Source organism: Camelus dromedarius, chromosome 1 (genome assembly GCF_036321535.1).
Source record: "Camelus dromedarius isolate mCamDro1 chromosome 1, mCamDro1.pat, whole genome shotgun sequence".
NCBI classification, from domain to species: domain Eukaryota; kingdom Metazoa; phylum Chordata; class Mammalia; order Artiodactyla; family Camelidae; genus Camelus; species Camelus dromedarius.
In genome coordinates this window covers 73,511,878-73,530,701 of record NC_087436.1, presented here as the reverse complement: position 1 = coordinate 73,530,701, position 18,824 = coordinate 73,511,878, and the positions used below count along the sequence as shown (strand labels likewise).

Here is an 18,824-nt window from a genome sequence, read left to right as displayed (position 1 = left end):
GTCAAGTTACTTCACCTCTCTAAGCCTCATTTCTTCATTTCTAAAGTGATGATACTATTACCTATCTTGCAGGCTGGTTAGGGATTTAAGGAGAATGTGGACTATAACGAGTTCAGCACAGTAACCACCGCAAGGTAAGAGCCTGACAAATGAAAGCTATTATTTACTCTTCAGGATTCCAGCAACACAGAACATAGGATATATGTTCATAGACAACCCAGTTATGTTTACGAATACTATCCAAAGTTTACCTTTAAAATATCATACTTTGTTGCTTTTTTGTAGATTCAAAATTACACTGAATTTCAGTTTATCTTTAAAACTGTCACACACTCATTTCTAATCGAAACTAAGCAAAATTCGAAGTAAGTTTCTCCTAAACCTAAAATATAACCAACTTATTAAATACTATTTTCAGTGGCTAACAGTTTTTTAAAGTGATGCTGCAAATAGTGTTACCATGAATTCTAAATAGGTTTCATGGAAGGGAAATGTGTTCCCAAGGCGGTTTGTGCGCAAGAGTCCTACAAAGTCCAAATGAGTATTTCCCAAATATATGGGTGAGCCTGAAAAACTGGGTCCTAACTAATAACACCTAACAGAACGACCTTCCTCCAGTTAAAGGGACAGGAGCAGGTGGTTTTGTGCCCCAAACTATCGTATTATTCTTAGCCACTTGCTCTGGTTCAACAGCTGGGTTTTAAACCTTGCAGTCCTCCCCAAAGCCCCATTCCAGACAGCGAGGGAGGGAGCTGGACTTTAGGTTCCTCACCGCCAGTGGAGACACAAGCGAAACGGGGAGAGGCCCACTGCCCCGAGGGGAGTGGGAGACAGGTCAGGCCACCTCTGCCCGGGATAGATCGCCCGCGGACCACCACCAAGCGGCCTGCGGAGCATCGGGGCGCGGCTGCTGTCAGCAGGGCCGAGCCGCTGCGCTGGGGGCTGCCCTGGGGGCGTGAAGGAATACCTCTGGGGTTTCGGGAGACGTAGGGAGGCAAGAGGGCAAAGGGGGAGGCGGCGTGTGGAACCCTCGGGCCCATGGTGGGGCGAAGGAAGTGACCCCCGGACCCCTGAGTCCTCCGTCCCGGTTCCTACCCGGACCCTTCCCAAGTCCTGGACCCGCCGTTCCTCTCACCGTCTCGGCTTCTGTGTGCTGTGGTCCGGCACTCTGACCCCCCATAACTCCGCGGAGGAAATTCATTTTGCCGCTCAGCCACCGGCTCTACCGTCCCCTTCGAGAAAGAAAAGATAACTCCCCCTGTCCTCCCCAGGGCCTGGCTCCCAAGCCCGTACTCTGCACCCCTCAGCCGCCGCCACCACCGCCTCCTACTCGGCGGCCGCTCCAGCCGCCTAAGCCCGGAAACAGCCGCCACTGCCGGTCGAGATGCGCATGCGCGGGGACGTGGCATTACGTGGCGGCTCGAAGGGCGAAGGCAAAAGGGGAAAGGAGGCGAAAGGAGGCCTGTGGCGCGGGTCCGCCCACGCCCCGCCCACAGTACAGGCCCCGCCTCCCGCCGCAAGGACACGCCTCCTGCTCCCACCCTTCGCGAGCGGCTCCTGCTGGCCCCAACTACCCACGTGGTCGGAACCCGGCCCTGCAGGCTGGAGAGGATTTAGATAGTGTAAGCGTTTCGGCTTGCAGGGGTGTTTAGTTGTCGCCGAGCGAGACTTTACTGCAAGCTCTCAAATCTGGAGTCGTATTTTGTTGAGTCGAAAGTGAAATTTTCCTTCGGCCGACGTGACAGGTAAGGGGTCCAGGCCCCTGGGAGGTTTCGTTTGGTTTTGCGGTGTAGCTTTGTGGCCTTCTTATCCCGGTAAATTGCATTTCTTCACAGGGCTTTGTTTGGTGGTAAAAAGGGTGCCAGAGTCCCCTCGTTCCACCGCCACCGGAGGGCGCATTTCTCAGCTCTTGCTCTTCAAACCTGCTAAAAGGAATTCCTGGATATAAACACCGGGTACACCGCTAATTTTCAAGTAGTGAGGAGGAAACCAAGAGAACCCTGCATTTAGCTTACTAGAGGAAACACATTGATCTGCACTGTCAGTTTGGCAGTTAGTAGCATGATGTTCTTAACTCTAAACCCCTACATTTTGAGTTTTTTATTTAACATGAAAAATCTCATTTTTCATATCACTATGCCTTGTGTCTTTCGAAATGACAGTGCCAGGTACAAATGCCTATGGCGTAGTTTGTAAATGTCTTGAACCTAAAAAGCGCAGGATCTCGTTAGCTAACTGATTCATACACCTCTCCACACGGATGTTTCACAGATCTCAGATACCCCAGCGTCCTTTAAAGAAAAAAAAAATCAGTATGCTTCTTCTCTGTGCCCTGCCTGGCTCATTTGTACCATGAGCTAAATAATTGCCTAAGCTAGAAGGGGGAAGCTGGGAGAAATCTGAAACTCTGGATTTCACCCCCATATGTCCAGTAGTCAAGCCCTATCATGTCTATTTATAGAATATATCTCAAATAGGTCTCTGCTCTCCATCCTCTCTGCCTCTGACATGGTTTATCTTCTCATCATTTTCCACCAAGATTGCACCAATAGCTTCCTAACTAGTTTGTCTGCATTCAAGCCCTGGCTTCCTTCCACTTCAGTCTCCAGTCCACCCTTGGGTGAGCCTAACAATGACAAAACATCTGTCCTTGTTGGTCTTCTTAAAAATCCTCCAGTCGTTGCCCATTCTCTCGGTAATAAAATCCCAACTCCTTAGCTTGGTGTACAAGCCTGTTAATGCTCTGGCTCTTCTTTCCTGTCTTTCTTGTTTCTGCCTCCCCCACAGACTCTGGATGTATGCTTGGATATGTTCTTCCCCTCCCTCCACTTCATCAAGGAAACTCCTGCTAGTTTCTTACGACTTAACTTTGACATCTTCTGAAAGCTCTCCCTGAAATCCAGATACATGTGTATATGTTAGCACTTTGCAGTTGTTGATATGTAGGAAGCTCTCAGTAAATGCCTGTTGAGCTGGACTGTTAAGGGCATGACTCTGTTATTCATTTTTATGTCTCTGTGGCTTAGCATTGTCTCCTAAAAGGTGAAATTGATGGATACATGAAATAAACACTACAGGATATATGAAATATTATGCTGAGGAGGAAGGTCCTTTTTTCATCTGTAAGGAGGGATTGTAGCTACATATCACAAAGGCTATGGTGCAAGTTCCTTTCCCAGTGCCAAGGTTTTAAGCCTGAGTGACTTGGAGAATGGTGGGGATCATACTGTCAAAAATACTGTACGCTAAGCATTGTCCTCTACTTTAAAACTAGACACTTGACATTTTGCTTCAGACATTTTCCATGGGGGCATTTTGTTGCAGCCTAAAAACAGTAACGAATAAATGCTCAGGATTTTTATTACCAGGTAATGTGTGCAAAGAACTTCATCCAGTCCTTAAGCCTCACCTTCTCCCTGTGCCCCGACTCTATCCCATTATCAGGGATAAAGCTCTGAGATAGAGTGGGGCTCATGGATGTCTATTACATGTATTATTTGGTAATAAAAAGCAGTGCCTTTACATTTTAGCAGACTTGTTTTAAGGCACCCGTTTTTTTAACTTGCCCAGCTTTGTTTTAAATTTTGTTGAGTGTAGTAAGTCACTAACAGCATATGTACTATGAATTTCCCCTTCATTTGACCTGGTTTCTTCCCTACCAGCATCCACTCATCAGAAAGGACCGTGGGCAGGAGGGATGGTTAGTTTGGTGCAGAGGAGATGAGGGTGGAGTCCCCAGACTTCCCCTTGACCTCACAGTCTTACCTCTCTCCTGATGTCTGGGAAGGGGTGGAGCTGCTCGCCACTTCCAGGGTCAAGAGGAGGCAGAGAGGGTACAGTGGCTAATTTTTACCCTCAGGTGGGGTCTGAAAGGGGAGCAGAGGCATCATCACTCTGGAACAGCCATGAAATTAACTCAAAAGAGAAAGGAGATTACATACAAATCTACTTCCACTGATTTTATAGAGAAAAGTCAAGAGACCGTGTCTTGTTCCTATTTCTACCCTTTAATCAAATCATCTAGCATAATTCCTTGAACATGGCAGATGCTCAAGAACCATTTCTTGTTTTTTTTGGGGGGGGTAATATTTATTTATTTTGTTTATTATCATTATTATTTTTTATTTAATGCAGATATTGGGGATCAAACCCACCACTGAATACTAAGCATGCTCTCTCCCCCATAAGAGACGGGTTTTTTTGTTGTTTATTTATTTATTTTGATGGAGGTACTGGGGATTGAACCCAGGCCCTTATGCATGCTAATCATGAATTCTACCACTGAGCTATATACCCTCCCTAAGAACCATTTCTTAAATAAAGGAAAACATGAAAAATTGTGACTGCCTGACTTACGCCATTATACTTCTAATTTTCACAACGCTAAATGTTTAGTATACGAATGCCATGAACCATTGAAATATATATAATGCAAAATTTTTTAATTTGTGTAAATAAAAACGATTTTTCTGACAACTAACAAAGTTTATTGGTTTGAAATCCATTTTTAAAATTGCTTCCTTACGTGCATTGCTCTTCCTAGAAAAAACTTTCTTTACCCCCCCAAAATAAATAAATAAAATAAAAATTGCCTCCATACAATCCCCTATTTCAGGGGCTCTCTTCAGTGGCCCATTTCCACATCCTTTCTTACTTTCTAGTGGCAAACTCAACAATAACATTGAAATATCATTGCATAAGATTGTTTTTTGGATGTGGCAGGGGTAGTGATAGGGTAGAATGTTGTCCATACCTGCTTACAAGGATGAATAGAAGTGATAATCTATGTTTGAAATATATCACATACAGGTTTTTAAAGGCTAGTTACTAGAAAGTCAGGGTTCAAAAATATTGTTGATAAAATTATGCATTACTAGGGGGGGAGGATATAGATCAGTGGTAACATGCATGCCCAGAGTGCATGCGGTCCTGGGTTCAATCCCCAGTGCCTCCATCAAAAAAATAATAAATAAATAAACCTAATTACTAGCCCCCCCAATTTTTTTTAAAGTTATGCATTACTATCCATTCCCCAAACAACACACAGCAAAATAAGTTGATAATGATGAAGCAACAATTGAAATTCATAACCAATCAATAATAACAATATCAAACACATGTGTATTCTTTCTTTGCTAGACTCTGTTCAAGGGGCTTTACATTAAATGTTGAATTAATCCTCACAACAGCCCTAGGAGGTGGGTAGTGTTAATAGCCCCATTTTTCAGATGGCGAAACAGGCAGAGTAACTTGCGTGATGTACAGCGAGGAAGTGGCAGATCTGCGACATCAGTTGGCATTCTGGCTCCAGAGCCTGTGCTCTCATGTACTGTGCTATCTGATCCCTCTAGACTCAAGGCAGTGATCATGCACTAAGTAGAAAAGTGGTCTACAAGCCCCTGTCTGGCCCCTGTCTCCCTCACCTCATCTGCTATTTTCCTTCCACTCCAGCGACACTGGCTTCCCAGTGTTTCTGAAATTTGCTTTTCCTTCACGGCCTTTGCACTTGTTCTTTCCTATATTTTGTTGTTTGTTGTTGTTGTTAATGGAGGAACTGGGGACTGAACCCAGGACCTTGTGCATGCTGAGCACAAACTCTACCACTGAGCTCTACCACCCCTCCCTGCCCCTTCCTGTATTTTGGATGCTTGCTACTCTACCCACATAGAGAAATGGCTCACTTCCTCACCTTATTTAAGTCTGCTTATATGTTACTTAGGTCTCTCCTGACTGTTCTAAGTTGAAGCCTCCCCATACTCCTCCCTCTGCTCTGCTTATTTCTATCACACTATCAGTCTGCTCCGTTGTTCTCCCGTATAGATTATTTCCCCATATTTCATCAGATCTAAGATGCCATCAAGTGTACCTCAGAGAAATGAAAAAAAAAAAAAAAAAAAACCCTTGCCAATTATGAGATACCATCTACCAAAAGATGCACCCCAATTTTAGGTTTCATAAAATGTGAAGAAATTTTCATCGTGGGATTAACAGAATATAGTATGTATTTTACATCTTTATCTTGTTTATTGTATGTTTCCCCACCATCACCAGAAGGTAAACCTATAAGGGTAGGGATTTCAGTCCTTTTGTAAGTTGCTCTATCTTCAGTGTTTAGCACCACATCTGACACATACCACTTGGTAGCTCTCTAATGGATGAGTGAATTCCACGAATGAGAAAATTCCCACTTTCAGCTTATACGCCTGGGAGCAGAAATTCCTCAGTACTGCTTCATCGTGTGGCCACCAGACTTCCTCAGTAGAGTCTGAATCAGGGTCCTCAGAAAATATTATAAACTAGTTTTAGTTTATGACTATTCTGTTGGCCTTCAATGACCAACTTAGTGATTAGCCTTTAGTCTTCTGTAAAGGTGAATATCTGTGGAAGGATGGACTTAATTTTTAGGATCAGATAGCAGCCCATTAGGAAAACCATCTCAACCTCCCAGTGGCCAGCTCACCTTGGTCTGAAATTCATTACACTAATGCAGCTGTTGTCATCATCACTGACTCCTATTACTACTTCTTTTTAAGACAGATCATACATTCACATGATTAAAATATAAAGTACACAAAGGGTGTTTAGCAAAAAGTTCTCCCTACTGTTCCTTGGCCCCCCAGGCAATTAATAGAAATAATTCTTGTTTATTCTTCCAGATATATGTATATGTTATTTCTCTCTTTTAATAACACAAATAAATACAGCACATTGTACACATTGTTCCATACCTTACTTTTTCCCATTTAATACATCTTGGAAATTGTTACATATAAGAAGGGGTATTTGTCATCCTTTCCATGAAGTGCTTTTAAAATATTGTTTAAAGCCCTAAGAATTCTTTGGAAGAGGAGGGTGCAAGAAAGTAGGTTCTGGGCCCCCCATCCTGCTCCATTTGATCGATTTCATTGGTTTATACTTTCTATTTCCTTTGAACAAAAAGATTCGGAGACTAAAATGTTGGACAGCCACCTCTCTTAGATGTGAAACGTGACCAAGGCAGGGACTTGGAATAGTTAAGTAGTCTCACATGCTCTAGAGTACAGGATTCAAATTCCTGTTCTACCTGTTTTGAGAACAGTAATAATACCCTCCTCATGTGGTTGTCAGGATTCTTTTAGATAATAGCTTTAATGTGCTTAGTACTTTAGTACATGAAACAGAGTAAGTACTCAATAAAGGTTACAGTGGAGACCCACACATCTTTGGTGTGTATCATCAGTTTCTTAACAACCGAACATTTAAAGATATTACCCTGTAATAGTACTCAACTCAAACTTTATTGGCTCATGTTACTGAAAATTCTGTTAATTCAGAGATGCCTTAATCTGGGGCATTTCAAGGTAATCTCTTCAGCATCTGGGCTTTCATTGTATCTGGACTCTGCTCTTTATATTGGTTTCTTTCTCTGACTCCATACAAGGGCAAGATGGCTGTCAGTTCCTGCAGTCCTGTAGTCTCCCAGGACCAAGTTCATGGAGGGCGACTCCTAACCTCTCTCCCTAGTATCCCAGCAAAAATCCTTTTATGATTCATTGGATCTTACAGTGGCACATGCCCATGTGTCTGGTCCATTCCTACAGTCCTGTGTGTGAGATGCTCTGATTGGCTTTGATTCATATGCCCACCTCTAAAACAAGCACTGGGAGTCCTCCCCTCATCTCAAAGCACATGGCATTAAGAACAGGGGAACAGGGACTTTCTTCAAAAGAAAGCTGGGATACTGTGCCAGGAGAAAGTTTATCAGGATAGGAAAGACAATAGATGCTCACTATATCCCCTCATAGACTTGACTGCTTGCCATTTTTTTTAAGAATGTTTTTTCCAGTAGTGCCACTAGTATTTGCTAATATCAGTTCTGTTCTGCAAAAAGTTCAGAAGATCATGTTGTAGTATTTAATAAAATAATTTTACATTGCTTCGTATTTATATCTGCAAACAAAGCTCTACCTACAGCCTCTTTTAAAAAAGTACAGTAAACCTGTGTTTCCATTCTATGGAATGGAATAATAATAAATAAAAAATATAAAATAAATGTATTTATGTAAATTTATTACAATAAATAAATAAGAAATAAAAACAATCAAGAGGATTGCTTACTTATGAAACACCTAAATTAACAAATCCCATTTTTCAGTTCCAAAGAACTTTTTATAAGACTGTTTATTGAGGGACAAATTTATCAGATCCAGGCCCTGGCACTCTATGCCCTGTGGAAAATTTGTGGACCCTCCACACCCACCGTGTTCTCCCTGCCCCACAACTAGTGAAACAGGCAGGTCCTGAAGAGCCAGGATGGGGTTGAAGGTTTTACCTTCCCATTCCACAGCTAGACCAAGTCCTTTGAAGTTCCCATTACTGAGTGATGCCAAGATTCCATGGAAGCTTAAGATGACATTATGGAGTCATTGCCACCTTCACCAGCAATCCTTGTTCCCAGAGCAAGTTGCAGCTGATCTGTCTCACTGACCTGAGTCTGTGGCCAAGTGAGTCCAAAAGCAGGGGACTCTGTAGGCTATCTCATGAGAGGACAGGCTGTCAGTGCAGATGGGGCCTCCAGCAGGATGCAAGCTGAGCTGGACGGGAACTATTCAAAGCCAGGTCAGACCTCCCAGGTCCCCTCTCTCCCCTGTTCCAGTTCTTTAATGATGTGGACTGTAAGGAACCAAAGGCCTGTGATTGGTGAGTACACTGTACGAATAATTGGGATGGGTGCAATAACTTGTAAATATTAGGTGGAGGGTCCAGAACTGGCATACAGTTTGAGGAGAGAAAAGGGAGTTGGGTGTGGACATAATTGTCTGCTAGCAGCTCAGGAGTCCCTGGGGTAGAGAAATGAAAGATGAGCTCATGAGCACGAAGAGGCAAAGCAGAGAAGACTGCTGTTTGGCTTGACTGTTCCCTGATGCTGCGTTGCCCAGGGTCCTCACACACCGCACGAATCGTGGGTAGTATAAAGAGCTGCAAGAGCTCCAGCTTACTCTCCCCACTACCCTCTCCCCACCGCCAATACCCGTATACACACATGGCCCTTCCAGGGCACAGCCACAGTCTGACTCCAAAGTGGCCCAGACCCAAGTCCTTAAACTGCTCCCTTTCTTCCAGTGTTCATAGTGTATCTTAAATAGCTCAGAATCCAAGGTCTCAGTGGGCCATTGCCATAGCCAGTCTCCTTCCTGTGAGGGTGCTGCTATGTAGGTCTGGTACAAGAGCATCTGGGTTGAAGCAAAACGACTCTACTGGTATTTTGGTACTTATTTCATAGTATAATAAATATTAAGATCTTTGTTTTTTTTAAAGCTTAAAATTCATCCCATTTAAAACAAATCAATGAAACTACATATTTAACACCTTTCATTTTAAGAGAATAAGTGATTCCAAATTCTGTTGTGTCCTTCAACTTCAGAAGAGTTGCACAGCTAATGGGTTGGTTGGACCTGGATTCAGCGCCTTCCTGTAATTTTCACTCTTCTGCCTGGAGTTTTTAGAACCTTGGCCTGTAGGTAGCTACTCAGCTCTGGCCAGAGACTCAGGCTCCCTGTGTTTTGTTTTTCCCTGCCATTTTAGGAAGGATGGCACTTCTTGTGGGCTAGCTCCTGCCTTCCCCAGCAGAATGAGCCACTTGGAGCTTTTCTCCCCAAATCCATACTCAGCCCCTCCCTGTTTTTGGGAAGTGGAGGGGGAGATGGAGTTGCAGGAGCTGATTGATAAAGAGAGATTAGAAGGGCTTCTTATGAAGGAGAGAAGAGGCAGAAGAAGGGGAGAGTGGTGAGAGAGATCCAAGAAACTGAATGAAACTGCTGACTAATATCTGCAGCCAGAGTATTTTACCCACATAAATACAGCTTTTTTTTTTTTTAACCATACTTAAAAATAGCCTGGGATAACAGAATACTGAAAACAGATGTGCTTGGTTTCCTGAACTACTGATTCAGCAAATATTTGAGTCTCTGTTCTCATTGCCAGGCTCTGCTATAGGTTCTTTGCTTGTGTATCTCATAGTGGAGTGCTAAAATTCTTATTCCTCTTTCATAGAGAGCGAAGCCAGGGCTTCAGCATGATATAGACCATAAGGGTATGTTTTATTTGCAAACCTATACAAAACTGGGTTTTCATTCTAGTCCAGACACTTTTGAATGGTGTAGCCTTGGGCAAATTACTTAACTTTGCTATATCCATTTTGATTACCTTGCCTTGTCACAGAAAACGCAAGAATGCCATAAAACAAATTGTCTGGGATCTAAGCTGGAATCTTTCTGCTCAGCCATCCTTGACTTGAGTCTTTCCTCGTAGTTGCTACAAGCTGGTTGCTTCCTCTCCAGTATTGCACCTTATCTGGAAAGAAAGAAGGGCAAAAGTCAAGGTCAAAATTTATCTATCAGCTGATACCCACCCCCAACTCTTTTACTCTTGTAACTTTTCTTTTGAACTAATTTTAGAATTGCAGAGAGTTTGCAAAAGTTGTACTAAGAATTCCCATATATTCTTCACCCAGATTCCTCAGACGTTAACATTTTACCCCAATTATTTTATCTTTTTTTTTCTCTTGAAGTATATATTTTTTTCTCTGAATTTGTAGGCATGATGTACCTTTACCCCTTACATACTTCAGTGTCTAATTCCTAACAATGAAAACATTTTCTTAAGTAACACAGTGCAGTGATCAAAACCAGAAAATTAACTCCAATAATGTTGCAGTTATCTAATCTACAGACCTTATTTACATTTTCGCCAGGAGTCCCAATTTTCCTTTTTAGGGAAAACAAATTTTTTTTTTCATGCCCAGCATCCAAACCAGGATTACATACTGCATTTAGATGTTGTATCTCTACAGTTGCCTTTAATCTAGAATAATTCCTCTGTCTTTGTCTTTTATGATTTTGATATTTTGAAGAGTACGTTGTCAGTTTTTAATAGAATGCTCCTCAGTTCAGATTTGTGTGATCTTCCTGATTAGGTTCTGATTGTGCATCTTTGGCATCTTTGCTAGGAACATCGCAGAAGTGCTGTCCTTCTCCCAGTGCATTATCTCCGGAGGTACGCAACATTTATTTGTCCCATTATTGGCAATATTAATTTTGGTCATTTGTTTAAGGTGTTGTCTGCCAAACTTCTCCACTGCACAGTTAACTGTTCTTCCCTTTGTAATCAATAAGTATCATTTTATCATTTATTAAGACTGAGAAATATCCTGTGTCTCATCAAACTTTCACCATTCAGTTTTAGCATCTGGTTGTATTCTTACCTGAATCAATGGTAGTTACCAGTCTGCCATTCTTATAAAAAGGTTTCCAGGAAGTTCTATCTTTCAACTTCTACCTATTTTATGAAGGACTGTGTCCAACCTTTACAGGAGTGCCTGGGAAATGCATTATTATATATAATTTTGTTTTGGTATCAGTATATTGCTACCCACAGTAAAATTGGGGTTCGCTTATTAAAGAGGAGAGAATAAAAACTTACTGCAATTTGCCAACCCAATAGCATCACTGTTAGGATGAAATTAAATAATGCTTGTGAAACATCTACCAAGGAGCCTGAAACATGGTTGATACTTTAAAATATCCTTCCCCAACCTGCAGGAACAGGGTTTTGTTTATTTGTTTTGTTTTGTTGATCACTTATGGTCATGTAGCTAGTGAATAGCAGAACATGTCTGCAAACCCTAGTCTGGTCCCTACACAAAAGTTTCCTTTTGCTGGTTCTATTTTCTCCTAAATCTTTTGACATCTTTTCTGCTATATGATTAAAACCATCTCTATATTGTATTCTACACAACTGTTGTAGAATTGTTCTGTTTACTAGATGAAGATGATGATGATAACATTATGTTTATACTAAATAAATAAAAACTTGACTTAAATTTCTTTATATTTGGGCACGTTCCCCTCCTTATAGTCCAAGGCATTTGTTCTCTTTTGAGGCAGTGGCTATTAATTCCTCCAGGGCTTATAATCTGGTAAGACCTGGGAGAGGAAAATGTCAGAATAATGGCGTTTGCTCACCCTTCTAAATAAACACAACCACGTGTTTTATTGATTCTTCACAGTTTTTAAAGTATTTAACAAAAAGGGAGAATTGTAAAACTCTTGTCTCCTGCCAATGGCAAGAATTGGAATTTTAAAATTCCGTTGTCACAGAATCAGTATGAAAGAACATGAAATTTTAATACCAATTGGCAGCAAAATTTCACTCCATTTAACTCAGAATTTTACAGTGAACATCACGGAATAATAATATCAGTACATGACAGAAATTTTAAAAATGATAGTATAAAAGTGAAAAATCAGGATACAAAATTATACATACCCAACGATCATAGCTAAGTTTGAAACATGTGTAGGAAGAAGCCTAGAAGGAAATGTAACAAGATGCGAATTCAGAACAGTTATATTTTGATGGAGGGATATTGGTGATGTTTTCTTCTTGCAGCTGTTCCATAATTTCTGCTGGATAAATTTTTCTTTAAAAAAGTGCCTCTTTTTTTTTTCTCTAAATAATTACAAATAATAGCAAACTTAGAAAAGATATTAAGTAGAAACAGTTTTGGAAGAGAAACGTCTGGAGCCCCAACAAAACTGTTAGCTTGCTTTCAAGGAGAGACCCAAGGGGCCCCATAATGCAGCTGGTACCTGAGCCTGAATTTCATTTCACCCATTTTGGTACCATCTATTTTCTTCCCTCCTTTCTATTCTTTCTTTCCTCTATTCATTTTACTGTAAGGGAGGTGAAGAGATTATTAGAGAGAGTGCTTCATACAGTAGAAAGAACATTACAGTTTAAATTCAGATAATCTTTGATTTGAATCTTGGCATCATCACTTATTCGTTCCACAAACATTAATCGAGCAATTACTATGCTATGTACTGTTGTGGACATTGGAGACTCAGCAGTGATTAAAAACACATGAAATGTGATTAAAGACACATAAAATGTCTGCCTTTGTGAAACTTCTGTTCTAGTAGGAGTAGACAGTGTGATTTATGAGGTCCTGGAAAGACCCTTGGATCAAAAAATATCTGCCCAACAAATGGTTACAGTGCATAAAAGTATGCCATGAAGCAGGGAGGGTATAGCTCAGTGGTAGAAAGCATGCTTAGCATACACGAGGTCCTGGGTTCAGTCCTCAGTACCTCCATTAAAATAAATGAGTAAATAAATAAACCCAACCCCCCCACCCCAAACCAAAACAACAACAAAGAAGAAAGGAAAAAAATATCCCATGAAGGACTGAGCCTTCTGGATCAACAGACATCTTCTTTTAAGATGCAAATATCAATGCAAAGAGTACATCATCATTAGGCTTAACCAGCCTTTGTGTATTGGTGTGAATCAATTCTGTCATATACCTCAAGAGCTAAATGGGAGCCATGCTTTGCGAGTATAAACATTTTAACTGAAAAGAGGACCATTAGGTACTGTCTGGAGAGGGTAGATTTGAGTAGGTTTCAGACTAAGCAGTATGAGGGTCCTGTGGCAGGAGGTAACTTAGGAAAGGCAAGAAAGTTGGAAAAAGAACAGTGGTGTGATTCTGGGAACAGATTTCACCCTTAACGTATATTTGTCTTGGGGAAAGATCCTGAAGTCTTCCCAGGTTTAGGTACCTCCCCTTCCCCTTCCTCCTTCCTTTCATAGCCAAGTTTGTTTGTTTGTTTGTTTGTTTTGAAAAGTGCCTTATGACCTGGATGTTCCTGGGAGATATAGCTGTGGCCTTCCTAAGTCCCTCACATTGTCAAATACCGCTAGAATGCATCATCTCCCTCACAAAATGATTAAGATGTAAACGAATGAATGAATATTTTAGAAAGGAGTAAAAATCAGTTAACAGCCCCATTGGGGTGCAAATGCAGGTCCTTTGCTCATGCAGTAGCTTGCCTCTTTCTCACATTTTTAAGTGACCGTGCACTGTCTGTCAGAGACCTCTGGGTCCCTGAAATAACAAAATTTGAAACATGTAGATACCGAGCTTTATACTTGCACCTCTGCCTCTACATCCTCCGTCCTCCCTGTGGTTCACTCTTCACCTCAACTGTGATGGTACTTCTGTTCTTGTTATTCTGAAATTGCATCCTCTAAGGTTGCGGAGAAGTTCTGTGAGAGTCTGAGGTCCCTCCTATTTAAATGAACAGAAAGCCTTGTAAAAGAACTCAGGTCAAGGAAGGGTCTACTGTAACTATATAAGGGAATCTTGGAGGAAATCTTCAGGAAGTACAGTCTGGCTTCATGAGAACTGGAGAGTCAACATGAGGGTACTGTGCGTGCATGTGCGTGTGTGCATGTGTGTGTGAGGTGTGTGTGTGTGTGTGTGTGTGTGTGTGTATGTGTATACCTACCTGTGTCAGGCTTCATAGTCTCATCTGTGCTTTTTTCAGTGAATCTATTCCATTCTATTCTCCTTGAACCCTGCTTTCTCTGCCGACCTGCGGCCTCTCTGCTGCCAAGCTTGCAAGTGACCTTGGCCACTGCCTGGACCCCAGACCAAACTCAACATAACCTCACAGCTCCCCTTCCCATAACTGACTCTGGGAATCTGACTGGTTAAGCTTGGGTCAGGTGTCCATTCTGGTCCAGTGAAGAGCTGTACTAAATAAATGTCGCCTCGTTATTGTTGCCTATGTTCTCCTTTATCTTGGCTTACAGAGTGGAAGGCGGATGGGAAGACAGGAGATTTGATGTATCCTTTTGTGACAACCCTTTGGAATATTCAGTTTTACCTGAGTGTGATGGTAGTGTTATTTCCTAACAAGAACCATTACTACCACCAGTTTCTTATGCTAAGCACTTTATGTGTATTGTCTCCATTAACTATCTCAGCCTCCTTAACTTTCATCCCCATTCTATGAAAGGAAACTACTGAAGGAGAAATGTTAAGTAACCTGCCAAGGTCACAAAGCTCAACTACTGGGATTTGATCTGAGATTTTTCTGACTGTGGAGGCTGTGCCCACTCCTGATTGTCCACATCTACCTCTGGGCATGTCATTGGCTACTGCTGACAACTGCCATAGCTTAACCCTGGTCCTTCCCCTAGGTAAGCTCTCCCACTTTGGAGAAGTAGGTAATCTGTGAGAAGGGGAATTCTAACCAGTGGGTTACAGAGGTCCGCCCAGTAACAGTGTTTCCCAGTTGTTTCCAGTCTGAGACAAACCTGCGATCTCGCCAGAACAGATGTAGACAAGAAGAGACTGCACTTTTGGCTTCTCGTGTTGAGTCATCCACCAACTTAAGAAGTGGTCCGAACACACACTACACTTGACCATTTATATAAGCTTTCATTAATATTCAGTAATGGCTTAGTGCTTAGTACCTGGCACAGTACCTGGTATGTGGTGGGATGTTCAATAAACTTTTTGTTTCCATCAACTGAAATTGAATACAATTGAAGCCAAGGGTCATCAGAGCTGGTTTGTTATTACCTAAGGGTCTTACTCCATTTGAGCCACTGTAACAGAATACCATAGACTGGGTGACTTAAAAACAACAGAAATTTATTTCCCCCAATTCTAGAAACTGGAGGCCCAAGATCAAGCCACCAGGTAGATTCCTTGTCTGATGAGGACGCCCTTCCTGGTTCATAGACTTTCATCTTTTTGCTGTGTCCTCACATGGCAGAAGGGACAAGGGAAATTTCTTGGGCCTCTTTTCTGACTGAGGGCCCTAATCCCATTTGGAGCCCTCATGATCTCATCACCTCCCAAAGGCCCTACCTAAAGTGCCATCACACTGGGGGTTAGGGTTTTAAGCTAAGAATTTGTGGGGGATTTGACACAACATTGTAAAATGATTATAAATCAATAAAAAATGTTACAAAAAAAAAAAAGAATTTGTGGGGGGACACAAATATTCAAACTCTAGCACCAAGCTGGAGTTGAAAGTGAGTTAATGGAATTGAAAGGAATCATGATGAACAGGTTAGTGACCTTTTAAATAGATGATTCTATAAAAAAGACACTTTTTAAGTAAAAATGAGCCGCAGAATTTCAGATTTTACACTTGAAGAAGATCCCAGTGGAGAGGATCAACTAGATCATATTATTGTGTCCCCCAGGATGTCCCTTTTCGGGTCTCTCACAAATTACTGCTGCTTCCAGCATGTTGGCCCCTAGGAGGCACTGTTTCCCTTCCCAGGCAGTTGGCCTGTCACTGGCTGTGAATCAGGTCTGCAGCTGAGCCTAACTAAAGCTGGGTTCTGTCTGCTGGGACATAACCACAAGGAAATAAACTCCAAGAGTGAGAGTGATGCCAGTCTTTATAATCTGGTTTATAAGGAGAGAGTATTGATTGTCATTTTGCAGCTCACTGGGCATCCTGTCTTCCTAGCTCTTGGATTATTGATGCAGATTGAGCCCTCTTTATCTCCAACATCCAGGAATCATTTCCCAGGGTTGGTGCTAGGGCTGGGCAGAACAAAATACAAGGTTCCCTCACAGAGTCAAGTCTAGTGGGGGAAAGACAGAGCAAGGGAGATGTCCTGACGGCCTTTCTTAGGCCCACCCTCACAGTGCCTAGTCTTCTGGTTTGGAATTGAGGATACTTCCCTTCAGACAACACCTGTCCCCAGCAGGGAGAAGCCATTCCAGCACTCAGCATAGTCCTAACTCACTTTGTCAATTCACATACTTGATAATAGAGGGTCTGTTTGTTACATATGCATTTGAATTTACTGTGAATAAATTTCTATTTTATGTATACATTGACCTCAAGCAGCTGTTAATGGTAACAGCTAAGAAAACCAATTAGCTAATTCATTCAATTGGGATTATGTTTACATTTTTATTCTCAAGATTTATCCTCCAGATTCAGTATTTAATATTGAATGGTAGATTATTTCATTAAATCCAACTCTGCTCTGAATAAATGCCATAAAGGTTGAAAGATACAAGTTTATTTTAATTTTATAAAATTTATATTTGGCAAGCTGCTAAAATTTCAGGCCATTTTACAGCCACTCTGCAAAGTGACCTTTAGTAATAGTCATATGTACAATAACTACGATGGTGAAGCAATGTTAAATAATAAAATTTTACATTATCCAAAAAAAAAATTTTTATATTTGGCAAGACGAGGGCCAATCAACATTTTTCTAAACTGAGTTGTTAAATCCTAGGACTCTAATGAAGCTTACCAATAATGATCCTTTATAGAAGAAACGTGAATGGTACCCTCATTCATCAATTTGATGCTTATCTGAAATGTTGTAGATGTTATCTCAGGTCAGTTCCTTCACCCTAACCTGGTTGGTTGTGAATGTGCAGGGCTGAAGAGTCAGATCACGCACATATCTGTCTTTTACTACGCTCTTCTCCCGTGGAACACATTTCCACTGATAAACTTGGTTATTTACGCTTTTACATTTCCCTTTTGCTGATGAAGTTGTTAGCTGTCAGTTCCCACTGCTGTGCAGAATAGTCCACTCTGATTTGCTACTTGTGGTCTGATGTGGACCTTTAGTAGTTGGCTCCTTCACTGAGCATGCACTGTGTTCCAGGCATTGTTCTAAGGACTTTGCCTGCTTTAGCTAATAGAATCCTCCTAACCATGGTTAGGAGGGCACCTTACTGTTATTATATCCATCCTGTAATTATTTGGCCAAAGTCATACAGCCATCAAGAGGCACAGCTTGGGATTCAAACCCAGTAGGGCTGCAGAGTCTACACTACACAAGAATATATAATATATAATACTGCCTCAATATCCAGGGGTATTAGAATAGCTTCAAGTTCAAGAGGAAGTAGGATCTTAGAGTTTTCAAAGGACTCACCTGTGAATTATATCTCGTAACATATATAAACTCTCTGAGACTGTTTCCTCATATATAAAATGGCAATAATAATAGAACTGGCCTGATAGGACTACTGTGAGGATTAAATGAGTGGTGTGTGTGTATTTATGTACATATGTGTATATACGTGTGTGTATAAGTAAAGACTCTTAAACAGGACCTGACACGTAGCAAGTACTCATTATTCTAAGCACTATTTCTGTGCTCAATAATAGCTTCTATTACTATGTGATAGCTTCTATTACTATGATCTATGAGTTTCAAGGACAGTAAGACTTTCTGATATCTAATGGTCTAGATACTGAGAAGCCCTCCCACTCATTCCTCCATGGCCCTCTTCCACAGCTCCTGCCCCACTACCCACTCTTTTTTTTTTTTTTAATGGAGGCACTGGGAAGTGAACCCAGGAGCCTGAGCATGCTAAGCATGTGCTCTACCACTGAGCTATACTCTCTCCCCTGCCAGGTGCTCCCTGCCCATTCTTAAGGACATTGCCAGTGCTCAGGTGGGAGCTCTTTTAAGTGGCTGTAGAACCTTTCCTGGGTTCCGGGGCTCTCCACTCCTTAGCCTCAGAGCCTCGTCCACCCCCACTCTCCTTTTTTCCCAGCTGGCATCCCCCATCCTCAGCTCTTTCTCAGGGGACTCCTCTCCCCAGGTCCACTGCTGGGTGCGGAGTATTCTCTGGTGGTCCTGATCAGCCCAGGCCTTTTGTTTTCTAAATAGCTAATCATTGCTGAGGACAGACTGGAAACTAGCAGCAGGTGACTTTGGAGCTAGTCTATAATCCTGACTTCTGTTGAAATGGTAAACTGGAATCCCCTTCAGGTTCTGCCTGGGTCCTTTTAATTTTGAGAATTAAATGGATTTACTTTAGGCCTCTTGTTTTCTCTGGCTGGGCCTTTACCTCCCAGGTAGCCTGCAGGTGCAGCCCAGACAGTTGTAGGTGTTCTTTTTCCTCAGGTTCCTTAAATTTGCATCTTTAAGGAACTCCAGGTGGGGACCTCAGGCAGTTAAATGTACCCTCCCTTCCCTGGGTATTATCCCCT

At 41.8% G+C, this 18,824-nt stretch overlaps 2 protein-coding genes across 4 annotated transcripts in view; one reads left to right on the top strand and one right to left on the bottom strand.

Moving 5' to 3' along the window:
* Positions 1 to 1,360, bottom strand: part of USO1 (USO1 vesicle transport factor) — a 67,375-nt gene extending 66,015 nt beyond the window's left edge. For both annotated transcript variants that reach the window (XM_031470791.2, XM_031470802.2), the window contains exon 1: positions 1,136 to 1,360. In XM_031470791.2, coding sequence (XP_031326651.1) covers positions 1,136 to 1,201 — 66 coding nt within the window. In that variant the 5' untranslated portion in view covers positions 1,202 to 1,360. The remainder of the gene's footprint in view (positions 1 to 1,135) is intronic.
* A 236-nt stretch (positions 1,361 to 1,596) lies between these two features.
* Positions 1,597 to 18,824, top strand: part of G3BP2 (G3BP stress granule assembly factor 2) — a 73,653-nt gene continuing 56,425 nt past the window's right edge. The window contains exons 1-2 of one of the 2 annotated variants that reach the window (XM_031470842.2): positions 1,597 to 1,745; positions 10,988 to 11,034. The gene's annotated coding sequence lies outside the window, so the exon portion shown is untranslated. The remainder of the gene's footprint in view (positions 1,746 to 10,987; positions 11,035 to 18,824) is intronic. The other variant, XM_031470856.2, reaches the window with a different exon arrangement.